Genomic DNA, 13,154 nt, shown 5'->3' with positions numbered 1-13,154 from the left:
TCTAAAAAGTACATTAAAACAGGAATAAGGCGGTAAAGTGATTGAAGTTGGAAGGAGTATGAATAAAATAAACTTGCATGCAAAATTGGCACTGGGCATCCTGACTTGGACACAATCTTGCGTGCAAGGCCATTTGGGCAAGGTATGTCAAGTTGAATTAAAGAGTAAGATCTCTAGGGTGGGCACCTACAGCCAAACACTACTCAGTTAGGTGCTGGGCATCCCGAATGGTTGTACATGCCTATTCCAGAGACTTTACTCTTTGATTTCAATTGGCATGCCTTGCCCAAATAGCCTTGCATGCAACATTGTGCCCAAGTTGATATGCCCAGTACCAGTCTTGTATGTAAGACCATTTTGGTAACACTCCTGTTGCGTCCGTCAGGCTCAGACGACTTTGCCCGACATGCCTCACCTTTCTCTCAGTTTTCTCCACCAGCCTCGGGAGAATGGAGTCTGTGGTGTCTCCTTGCCGCACCCTCCGGCTTCCCCGGAGCGGCTCTGGTGCGGCATTTGGCCATCTTGACCCGAGGCCTCCTAAAGCACGCGCACGTCCCTACCTCTGTAGCAGTGTTGGCGCGAACCTCAGGGGCATTCCCCTCGAGTGACGTCACTGCTTCCGCATATTTAAGGTTGCCCATTTGCTGACTCTCTCCAAGTTAGCAAGGATCGGTATGCCCTGGTCTGAAGCTACTCTGCCGCTTCTATCCACTGGAAGCTATCTTCACCCTTCGGGGTTCTCTAACGTGGGTACCCGCTCCTTGGGGGCCCTCTGCTTATTTACAGGTGCCTATCCTCTTACAGGTACTCGCTCCTCGAGGGCCTGTGTGTCTTTCCTGGTGCCTGCTCCATTCTTCAACCTGCTGGAAATCCATCTATCAGCTACAGAGAGTGAGTACAACTTCTACCAGTCTGTCTCTCCTCAGTTCCTCACTACCTCTCTGCATCGGGCCCTACACCATCATTGTGGAACTGGTCTCCTCTGCTGAGGACCACGGACTGCTAAGACCTATCCTCTCTACTGCTCATTGGGATTCTCTCTACTTAGCTACGGGAGCGTGTTTAACATCTGTCAGTCTGTCTCTCCTACAGTGCCTTATTGGACATCTGCATCGGGGCCTTACACCACCATTGTGGGTCAGGTCTCCCTCGCCAAGGATTACAGACTGCTACCAGCTAACCTGCTCTCTACTGCCACCTCTGGTGGTCATCCTAGCTATATAATAAAAGAAACTCTCTCTGTGTCTGTGCTATTGAGTCTAGCCCGGTGCATCAGTCCTCCCCGTAAGAGATAACATCACTGTTGCCCCTGAGAATCCACCAAACACCTCGATATCATAACTCCTCCCTTCCAACCTCAAGCACTTACCTCCTAACTTCATGGCCTGCGGTGAAGTCAAGGTTAACTCACATTTCTGGTGGCTATGATATTCTATTGCTTTGCCCATGTGGCAGTGTCTAGCTGTTTCTACTACATTGGGTACAGCAATAGAATAACTTTGGTCACCAGAAATGACTTTACTCCACATTAGACCAAAGTTATATTTCCTGTGTAAGCTCTCAGAGGGGCGGATTTTAAAAGGGTTATGTGTGTAACTCTTTTAAACCCCTCCTGCGCACGCCGAGCCTATTTTGCATAGGCTCGGCGATGCGCATATGTCCCGGGGCTTGAAAAAAGGGGCGGAGCGTGGGCGGTCCGGGGCCTCTGAAGGCCTGCTAGGCTGGCGTGCGCAACCTACGCCTGCTAGGCTGGCGCGCGCAACCTACGCCTGCCCGGAGGCAGGCGCAACTTAAATAATAAAGGTGTGTGTGTGGGGGGGATTTAGGTAGGGTTGGGGGTGGGGGTTAGATAGAGGAAGGGAGGGGAAGGTGGGGGGGGGGAGCAAAAAAAAAAGTTCCCTCTGAGGCCGCTCTGATTTCGAAGCGGCCTCGGAGGGAGCGGGGAAAGCCATCGGTGCTCCCCTAGGGCTCGGCGTGCACAAGTGTGCACCCCCTTGAACATGCCAACCCTGGATTTTATAACATGCACGTGCATGTTATAAAATCAGGCGTAGATTTGTGCGAGCCGCACGTAGGTTCGAAAATCTGGCCCAGAGTGTGCACCTACAAATATACAAAACATAAGATCTCAAGAGTTAGGCACCTTCAGCTGAATAGTATGCACTCTGGTACTGGGCTTCTTGAATTTAGCATATTGTTTACCTGTAAGTCCCATCCCCAGAGGACTTAGGTTGGAAATTTAAGTCTTCCTGGGTCTGAGGTGGAGTACCACACTGGGCACAATAGACAACAGTAGCCACCAGAAATGTGAGTTTATTCCATCTCAGACCCGGGAGTTGAATTTCCAATGTAAGCTCTCTAAGGCAGTCACGGAACAGCTGGACAGTATAAGGTAGATTTTAAAAGGGTCGCGGGTGCACCCATAATCGTGCCTATCTCGCCATGTGCAAAGATATGCACTATTTTATAAACTATATGCATAGGTTATAAAATACTCTTCATACATCTGTCCCTGTACATAAAGGGGCGGATTTTAAAACGAGCGCGAATAGCCTACTTTTGTTTGCGCTCCAGGCGCAAACAAAAGTATGCTGGATTTTAGTAGATACGCGCGGAGCCGCGCGTATCCGCTAAAATCCTGGATCGGCGCGCGCAAGGCTATCGATTTCGTATAGCCGGCGCGCGCCGAGCCGCGCAGCCTACCCCCGTTCCCTCCAAGGCCGCTCCAAAATCGGAGCGGCCTCGGAGGGAACTTTCCTTTGCCCTCCCCTCACCTTCCCCTCCCTTCCCCTACCTAACCCACCCGCCCGGCCCTGTCTAAACCCCCCCCTTACCTTTGTTGGGGGATTTACGCCTCCCGGAGGGAGGCGTAAATCCCCGCGCGTCAGCAGGCCTCCTACGCGACCTGGGGGCGGGTCCGGAGGGCGCGGCCACGCCCCCGGGCCGCCCCGGGCCGTAGCCACGCCCCCGGAATGCTCCCGACACGCCCCGAAAACGCCGCACGGTTCGGGCCCGCCCCCGACACGCCCCCTCCGAAAACCCCGGGACTTACGCGAGTCCCGGGGCTCTGCGCGCGCCGGTAGGCCTATGTAAAATAGGCTTCCCGGCGCGCAGGGCCCTGCTCGCGTAAATCCGCCAGGTTTTGGGCGGATTTACGCGAGCAGGGCTCTGAAAATCCGCCCCATATCTTATACATGCCAGTTTGCTACAGAGAGAGAGAGAGAGATCTTTATTAGGCTCAGTCTGATACTCTATATATGGACCATTGTAGGGGGCACTTTGATTCGGGGTGAGTTTTCGGGAGGTGGGTTGGGGTTAGGAGGGTGTTACAGACACATTCAGAAAATTCTAACAAGAGGAGTTGATTTGTACACTGCATCCTCTGCTAGCTGCATTGTACAAATCAACTCCTTTTCATCACTTATAAGGTCTAAAATTATTTAATGATTTCAATTGCACATTCAGTGGAATTCTTTGTAAAACACTCCCTAACTCCAACCCAACTCCCGAAAACTCACCCTGAATAAAAGTGTCCCCTTACAACGGTCCACATATAGGGGTAGATTTTAAGACATGTGCGCGCATGTCCATCTGCGTGAGGTACCCGGCGCGCACACATGGACGCGCGATTTTATAACATGCGCGTGTAGGTGCACGCAAGGGAGTGCACAATTGTGTACCTTGTGTGCGCCAAGCCCGCGCTGCCTTCTCCCATTCCCTCCCAGGCTGCTCCGAAATCGAAGCAGCCTCGGAGGGAGCTGCCCTACCCCCCCCACCCCACCTTCCCTTCCTATCTTTTTCTTTTTCTCTTGTAGTAAAACATACTTCAGCCCTGGGGCTGAAGTAAGTTGCACAAGCCGGCTGACTTCTGGTGCGCGATCCCCAGCATAGCGGCAGTGCGAAGGTCTCTGGCCATGCCCCCACCCTGCCCCTTTTTTACATGCCCGCCGCGCATAACCATTTGAAAGTCCGGCCCATAGAGTATCAGACTGAGCCTTATAAAAGAATCAGTGCTGGCCCTGCCTCTGAAACACCCTGCCCTTTTTCCGCCTACTTTTTCTGGGCACGCATACATCGATGTACGCATGCTCTTCCTGGCTATTTAAAATTTGCGTAACTCCCTCGCGGCTCACTTACATGCATACCTGGCCGTTTTTTGCACTTGGAAGGCATTTAAAATATTCTTCTTTGAGCACAATGCTAAAGTGTGCACTGTTCCGCTGCTGGCACCCATTCAGACAGCCCATGCCTTGTTCGGCTAGCTGTAGCTGCCTTCCCCATTCCTTTCCAAAATGGCCTTGAATGAAAGAATGTGCCCACAAGTTGGGATGTGCAGCACCAAACTCACTATTCAATGCCATTTTGGCAAAACATGGCATGAAAAATCAAAGCATAAGCTCTCTGGGGTGTGCACCTTCAGCTGATCAGTATGCACTTTGGTGCTGTGCATCAGATTTTGGCATCCTGTCCCACTTAGGTGAACTCCCTCCCCCTCCCAAAAGAGTTTATGCTTTAAGTTAGCTGCAGGTGCCCTCTCCAGGGAGCTTATGCTTGGATTTTACTTGTCATTTTCTGCCAAAAGGGCCTTGGATGCAAGAATTTGCTCTTTAGAGTGGGCATTTACAGCTAGCTGAAAAAAGGGTAAGCTCCCTGTGGCAAGCATTTACAGTTAAACAGTTCACCAAAGTCAGGATGCCAGTGTGCTGTTCAGCTGTAGGGTCCAGCCCTGAGAGCTTACACTGGAAATTAAACTCCCGGGTCTGAGGTGGAGTAAACTCACATTTGTAGTGGCCAAAATTATTCTATCGCTGTGCCCAGTCTAGCAGAAGCAGCTAGACACCATGGCCACCAGAAAGATGAGTTAAGTTTTACTCCTGCCTTGACCCAGGCATTACATTTCACGCGTTTAAAAAACATGCACTAAAAATGTGCCCCTGTTAACGCATATCTCTGCATTGTCTGTAATAGCTAATAGTTTTGTTTAAATACGATTTGCATGCACCAGTGCTAAGCATACTGTGGGTTTCTTAGCATGGGGTTTTTTTTTTTTCAGCGCAAAGGCCCATATTTTATACATGAGTAAGGTTAATGCTGAAAAACCCATGCTAAACCCAGAATGAAAGTTTATGGCAGGCTCAGAGCGGCTTTTTACATCAGCCCTATAGTGTATTGTGTTAATATTTAGTTTTGAGAGGGACAACATAACTATACAAGTTACTGCAACAACCCCAGGCTCTAGGTGAGATGTCAGGCTTTATTTTTATAAAAATATTTGTAGGCCACACAATCCTTTATTCTAGGTGGCTAATATTAAAAACATACATAATACACATTAAACCAGAAACAGACAAACCGGCCTGGAGAACATTCAGATATCATAATAGCTTCCACTTCTGCTATAAGACCAAGTTTAAAAACCTACAAGACGAAATATTTGTTCTGCCAGAGCAACTGTAAGATATACCATTGTTCTGGGAGGCTGCAGATACCAGATATCAAGAATAAAGATATATCAGCTCATACATCTCATCCCACTCCTCTTTATTCTCTTCCCCCTTCCCCCTTCCAGCAGTCTGTTGAAATTTTAAATCCCAAAGGATTCAGTAACAAGATAAGTCTAACTGCTTTTTAAAGGTAACAAAACTAGACTTCTGAAGTTACTCAGGGAGCGCATTTCCAAAGCTGGAGTGCAGCTACTGCAAAAGTGCTGAAACCGGTTCTTGGCCACACCCACTCCCCCCCCCCCCCCAGCTAGTTGGGTTTTCAGGATATTTCTAATGAATATGCATGGAGAATATTTGCATATATAGGAAGTAGTACATGCAAATAAATCTCATGCATATTCATTAGAGATCCTGAAAACCTGATTAGCTTTAGGGGAGGGGGAGGCTCTGAGGACTGATTTAAGCCTCCCTGTCTTAATGGTATTCCAAGAGTCTAACTTGGCAGGTAGAAGGCATGTCCAACAAGCAGCAAACACTGACCACAAGAACCTGATCTGTCAGTAGATCTTTAGCAGTGAACCTGCCCGGTCGTTCCCACCCAGGTCCCAGCACATTAAAAAATGGCACAGTCCCCAGGCAGATGGCTCCATTTTTAAAGCACCAGAACCCAGGCGGAAGTGACTGGACATCACTCCTACCCATTTCACCAGTGAATCTGGGAAAGGGGTAAGCGAGGGCTGAGGTGGGAGGTACCTGGCTCAGGGCAGTTTTTTGGTCTGTAAAGTTCAGCCAGGGCACTTAGCCGATTAAACATGTGAATTCATCTAGGCCTTAGTTGTAGAAAGGGGTTCTGGCACATTTTAATTTTTGGAAGTAAAAAAAATGTTGCATATTCATAACTAGAAGTATAATTTATGTTTACTTTCGGGCGGATACAGTAAAGTGCACTCAGGCCAAGCGCACCGTTATCCCCCATTTGGACGCACGTTTTTGACGCGCTATTTTTACCCCTTATACAGGAAAGGGCAATAGTGCATTGAAAATGCGTGTCCAACCCCCCCCCCCCCGAAACTAATAGCGCCCGCACCATGCAAATGCATGTTGATGAGCCTATTAGTTCGTCCCGCGTGATACAGAAAGTAAAATGTGCAGCCAAGCCACACATTTTACTTTCAGAAATTAACGCCTGCCAAAGGCAGGAGTTAATTTTGGCCGGCAGTCAAACCTGCTTTTCTGTACACCGTCCGACTTAATATCATAGCGATATTAAGTCAGAGGCCCCAAAAATTAAAAAAAATCTGCCCATGGCCCGCGGGTTGGAAAATGGATGCTCAATTTTGCCGGCGTCCGTTTTCCGAACCCATGGCTGTCAGCGGTTTCGACAACCGACGCTGGTAAAATTAAACCCGCTGACAGCCACCGCTTCTGTCAACAAGGAGGCGCTAGGGAAGCGCTAGTGTCCCTAGCACCTCCTTTTTACCGCGGGCCCTAATTTGCATACCTGGTTTAGTGAATCGCACGTCCAGGAGAGTGGCCTGGGTGCGCATTGGTAGAGCTGGTGCTTGCTGGCTCTCCCGCGCAGTTTACTGTATCGGCCCGTTTGTGTGTGTGTGTGTGTGTGGGGGGGGGGGGGGGGTGAACTTAAATTAGCAACAATTACACTATAGCACTTTCTAAAGGAAAAGATGCAAATAAAAGTTAATTATAGAATCCCTGAGTACATGCTACATTTAGAGATGGCCCAATTCAAAGCTAGTCTGAAAATAACATATTGAAATAAACAACTAGAAAATTTGTATTTACTTGATCCTTTTTTTAAACATATAGGATCTCAGTTTTGGTAACGTTAGATTACCCTTTTCATCTGTTCCTGTTGCTATTCAATTGCTGGCTCCAGTTTACGTGTCATTTGATACTATTTCAATTGCTGCATTGTTGCAGTATTCTCAATGAAATCGCCGATTGGGTCAAACTGATCAAGGATTGGCTGATTCAACCATTTCTGATTAATACTGTCAACAGGTATGATCAATATGCAGCAACATGAATATGGATCAGCTACACAAGAGCCTGACTCACTAAGCCTTTCCCCATAGACACGGAACGGAAGAAAAGCCTTGGAGAAAGAGGCTCTTAAAGATGAATTTTAAGAGCCTGACGTGCAACGAAATTAAGGGTTGCGTGAATAAGTTGGGCCAGCGTGCGCCAAGCAGATACACGCATACATGCCACTGCACAAACAAATGAAAAGTTTCCAAAAAGGGGCGGGGCATTCGAGGATTTTAACATGAAATTTGCACTTAAATAATTACACACACTGGCGTGCACCTGCGTCGCCTGCTATGGATGCTATGCAAATTATAAAACAAAAACATCTAGGCAGGTCAGTGGAGTTTTAAAGTCTGGGGCTAGCAGGGGGAAGGGAGACAATTAAACTAGGTGGGTTTGGAAGTCCTCTCTCTTAGTTGGCAAACTGTGAAAAATGGCAATGGTGTCGGCACATGTGCTTTTTAAAACCCCACTTATAGGGTGGGAGCCGCATGTGTGCGCAGAAGCATACTCCCACTTAAAATTGAGCACACGTGTGTGTGTGTGTGTTATAAAATAGCCACGTCCCTGGGCATGGGCTGTCAAATCACACACCGGTGCCTGCACGCCAAATTGAAAATTACCATCCCTGTTTGTTATAAGGAGAAAATTAGCAAAAATTTATAACAAACTGAAAATTCAATGCCTCAGTTTGTATGTTGATTTATGGTAATATCTATGAGTTTTCTTTGCTTCTGTAAGAGAGAGAGAGAGAGTATGTGTGTGTGAGATGGGTGTGAACATTCCAGTGAAGATTTACGAAGTCAGGTGAGAACTTACTCTCCTACTCAAACAAACCCACTATTGCTTTCACAAATTCATCTTTGTTCTGTTTATTGTCTGATCTGCCACCTAACCCAATGCAATAAGGCTATTCTGCACAGTTGAAGATTTACACACTGTTATAAGACTTTGTGAGGACTTATTCCCAAATATGATCCTCATTGACTAAGTTGGTTCAATAGTCACAAAATGACAAAGAGGAAAGACACGAAATGGGTGAATTTGAGAAAACAACAAAATTAGGTCCTACATGATATAAATGGTCAATAGTCTAACACTTAAGAAGGAAAGGCTCGGGACTACTCATGTGTGTTGAGGTGTATAGACTATTACAAATCCCTAGTGATACATATTAAAGCTGGAAACAAAAAGGATGACTTCATTTATGTGCATTACAAATGTCTTTCAATCTTAGCTTTTTTTTTTTTTATTTCTGCCAGGTCCATGACTGCCACAAACCATACTCTTGAAATAAGTTTGTTTTGAGCAAATAATGGTGAACAAATCACACTATGTCTTACATAGATGTAACTCATGGGTGCATGTCAGTGCTTCCATTATATAACACACACTGCTTAGAATAATCTCCAAAGAAATGTTTGCATTGTAGTTGTTTTAAAACAGCGTTTGCCAACTCTCCTGGAGGCACTCATAGGGGCGGATTTTAAAAGGGCCGCGCTCCTGCCGGATTTACGCGCGCAGGGCCCTTGCGCGCCGACGCGCCTATTTTGCATAGGCCGCCGGCGCGCGTAAAGCCCCGGGACGTGCGTAAGTCCCGGGGCTTTCGAAATGGGGCGGGAGGGGGCGTGTCCAGGGGCGTTCCCGAAACGATGCGGCGTTTCGGGGGCATGCCGCGGCATTTTGGGGGCGGGCCCGGGGGCGTGGCACTGGCCCGGGGGCGTGGTCGAGGCCTCCGGACCACGCCCCCGGGACCGGAGGACGGAGCGGGGCTGCCGGCGACGCGCGCAAAGTTAAGGGGGGGGTTTAGATAGGGCCGGGGGGGGGGGGGGGTTAGGTAGGGGAAGGTGGGGGGAGGGCGAAGAAAAGTTCCCTCCAAGGCCGCTCCGAAATCGGAGCGGCCTCGGAGGGAACAGGCAGGCCGCGCTGGGCTCGGTGCGCAGGTTGCACAAATGTGCACCCCCTTCCGCGCGCCGACCCCAGATTTTATAAGATACGCGCGTATCTTATAAAATCTGGTGTACTTTTGTTCGCGCCTATGGCGCGAACAAAAGTACCGGCGCGCATATTGTTTTAAAATCCGCCCCATAGCCTATTGGATTTTCAGGATTGCCACCTTGCATACGCATGGGATAGATTTGCATGTACTAGGTCTCCAACAGCTCTTTCATGCATATTCATTATGGATATCCTGAGAACCATATCAATTATGTGTGCTTTCAAGAGAGGGTCAGGAAACACTGATCTAGAGTGCATTCTTTAGGTTACATTTTATATTCAGGGCCTCTTGATATTCTGATAAACAATCTTTTCCAGTTATTTGTTGAGATCATGTAGGTGAGACCTGCTCCAAGACATTTTCACATTATTTTTGCACTCCTGAATTGGAATCGCAGAAAAGCCTATTCTTTGATGGAACATGAGGACTAGAATCTGAAGTTTTTTTTTTTTTTTTTTTTACAACAACCAAGAAATGCTTCTTTCAAGATTTAAAAAAAATGAAAGTACTATTACTCAACACTCTTCAGGATAACTGTTTCGTTTTGGCTTTTTTAAAGATCATATGTAATAATTTGACTGCATTAGGACATTTTCCCCCAAAACTGATTATATTGATCACTCAATGTGATAATAAGATGTCAACTGTGCTTTCCTACTTTCTGAGAGTCCACATGATGTCCTGTGTCTTGTTGAAACTGCAGCAAACCATTCTAGACGACATCTTTTCAGCCATACACCTGCATTATTCTAGTTCCCTTAAAATCTCAGCCAACGCTTGACTATTCAGGCACAGGGGCCTAATTCACTACACTCCCCCCCCCCCCCCCCCACAGACCCAGAGTGGGAGAAAATCCTTAGGAAATCAGGCCCAAAAGAATGTGGCACGCTGGGCAAACGAAAAGAAGCTACAACCAAAATGCCCTTTTCATACACTGTACTTCCTTCCCAGCACCCTCCAAAAAACCAATACTCAAACACTGCATACGAACTTTAAACAGACATCAACCTACCAAACCAGTTTTCTGTTAGCAGATGACTGCAGGCCATCAGGGACAGGCTGAGCCAAGTCCTTGCTTTGCCTCACTGCCTCCATGGGGACTTGCAACCCTCTATATGCAAAGCAGGACCACGAACTCTACAGGAGCAATGGCGTAAAACCATATCTGGCTCAACCCTTCCTGAATGACTCCGAAGGCATCAGCTTACCACACAATAATGAGGCAATAGAAACCATCTCAGGATCCAGAAAACAAACTTCATGGAAAACACATTACGTCTATATGATGCATAAACAGAAGAAAAATTAGAAATAAGCATCCTGTCACTAAAAAAGCAAAAGCGAAAAACAAATACCCCACCCCTCTTTTCAAACAAAAAATGAAAGAAAAATACAGATACGGCATGAACTTAAATACATGTAATGTATCACATCTTTTTTATTTTTTTTTTTAAATATTGTTATAAAAGATGAAGAGTATTGTCCTACTGATCAATGACATTGAATCCAAGTAGAACTGTTTCCTCATGATCACCCTGATTATTAATTTAAATGCACACAAACACAAAAATATAATAATGCAAATAGCTTTCTTTTTTAATCCATGTAAACTTGTGTCATATCCTTGAACAGTTTTTTAAAAAACATTTTGGAGGGGAAATATAATTAAAAAAAAAAATAAAATAAAGACCCACCAAAAAACCCCCAAACAAACAAAAATACAAATAAAAAAATAAAAAGCAGCGATACCCTTTAGTTGATGTGAAAATGACTTGTTACATTAACCTTTATTTTGGCATCAAACACTTTGGTCACACAATACTGACGCTGCAAACCCAGGTGTTTAACTCAAAACACCCAGTTATAAAAAGGTAGGCTGGTTGTATTTTTTTTCCATTTGAGTTCCAACAAAACAGTTCACTATCTCCTCTCTGCCAAAATGGTGAAGAGAGGGAGAGAAGTAATTGGCTTTATTTTATTAATAATAATAATAATAATAATAATAATAATAATAGGAAATAATCTAGGAGTCTACAGGAAGAGGGTGGGGGGAAACTCTGGGGGAATCGATTCACCCCTTGAGGGTGCATGTTCTGCAGCAAAGTTGCTGGAGTACTTTGCGTTGGCACAGATTGTTCTTTTTGACTAACATGCAGAAGCCACCCTCTGCCCAGGACTCTTCCGTGGCTTTTACCGAAGGTCAGCAACAAAAGTAAAAGTCAAACAAAATAAATAAATAAATAAATAAAGAAGGGGAAGGAGTTGAAGAGGATTGGTGGACACAGATAGAAGGTTTCAATGGTCAGAACAAGGCAGGATTTGACGGAAGAGATGATTCACAGGAGCAGGAGACAGTAGGAAATTGGGTCCCATCAACAGCATTTTTTTTCCATGGTTCAACAGGAAGGAATTTAGTGGTCCGACAAGGAGTGATTGGTATCCATTTTATGAAAGGGAAAAAAAAAAAAGATCAGAAACAGAATAATTAGAAAATAGCTGAGAAAATTTCACAAAGAATTCTAGATCTGAATCAAAAAGGTACAGTACAAATGTAGCAGTTTGTAGCAGGAAAAGAAAAAAAATGTTCATAACGCTTGTTTATACAGTAACAGTTTTTTGAACTTTAGTAATTACTGATTTTCATTCCTTCACATTTTCAAAAAAAATGTGGGGGTCCTATAAACTCTCCAATCAAATGTCAAAGCTACTGTTTTGAATCTAGGCAAAATTGTACCATCATTTCAAAGAAGCAGTCCCAAAGTTCCAGATTGCATACAACTAAAACAGCACAAGGTTACATTTTCTTTTCCTTGGCCCAGACCTAATTCGTCTCCGAAGGATGTGCATGGAAAAAAAAGCACTTGCTTTGTTTTTCCATTTCATTTTTTTCATTTTGTTTGTTGTTTTAGCGGGTACTAAAATGACAGAACCAAAATAAAATGTATTTATTTATTTATGACACATTTCCAGTATCTAACCAAAATTATATTTTATTTTGTTTTTTTGTGCGTCATTTCAGATAGGAAACAACAACAGCAACAAAAAAACAAATGTCATTATTTCCCTGTCATTTTAAAACAGCAGCACATCCCTATCAGCTTGTAGGACTTCAACCCCAGTCCCAGTGGACCCTATGCCTACTTTGGAGGTGCAAACATGCTACAAATAGGAGATTTAGAAACCAGGATTCATGATGCCAACTAGGATCTTGCTGGGCCATCAGGCTGAGTCCATAAGTGCCATTTGAATATTGATTCACAATTATAGTATTCACTCAAAAGTAAACTTTGAATCACATTAGTTGAATTTGGTCTAGTATTATATTGGTGGCTAAACTTTTCCTGGCATACAAACCATTCTTGTAAGTAAAAAATCTCTCCTGCATGCACTGAAATAGATCAAAGATTCCCAGTGGCATGTGATGTATAAATTATCATTTATCATAGTTAATGCTGCTTTTCTGTTAAACATTTCAGGCTGCAAAGTATTTGGCTGAATTCCCTCATATGTATTCATAAAATGTGGTGACATATTTAAGCTTGTTTATATAGTTTTCATTTGAGACTGAGGTCTCTACCACTTTTTGGATATGCATTTCTCCTGTGCACCTCCCAACTTGGGGATTCTTTATTAGCAATGTAGACAGGAAGTACACCATTGCC

The 13,154-nt window shown here is 45.2% G+C and overlaps 1 protein-coding gene across 2 annotated transcripts in view; it reads right to left on the bottom strand.

Moving 5' to 3' along the window:
- Positions 1-13,154, bottom strand: part of PCSK5 (proprotein convertase subtilisin/kexin type 5) — an 893,215-nt gene that overhangs the window by 217,125 nt on the left and 662,936 nt on the right. Inside the window, exon 21 of one of the 2 annotated variants that reach the window (XM_029616196.1) lies at positions 10,908-11,679. The exons of the other annotated variant lie outside the window; for it this stretch is intronic. Coding sequence (XP_029472056.1) covers positions 11,564-11,679 — 116 coding nt within the window. The 3' untranslated portion in view covers positions 10,908-11,563. Of the gene's footprint in view, positions 1-10,907; positions 11,680-13,154 lie in introns of those variants that run through there. 2 annotated transcript variants of the gene reach the window in all.

Source organism: Rhinatrema bivittatum, chromosome 1 (assembly GCF_901001135.1).
Source record: "Rhinatrema bivittatum chromosome 1, aRhiBiv1.1, whole genome shotgun sequence".
Taxonomy (NCBI): domain Eukaryota; kingdom Metazoa; phylum Chordata; class Amphibia; order Gymnophiona; family Rhinatrematidae; genus Rhinatrema; species Rhinatrema bivittatum.
Note: the sequence above shows the minus strand (reverse complement) of the source record. Positions and strands in the feature narration are given on the sequence as shown.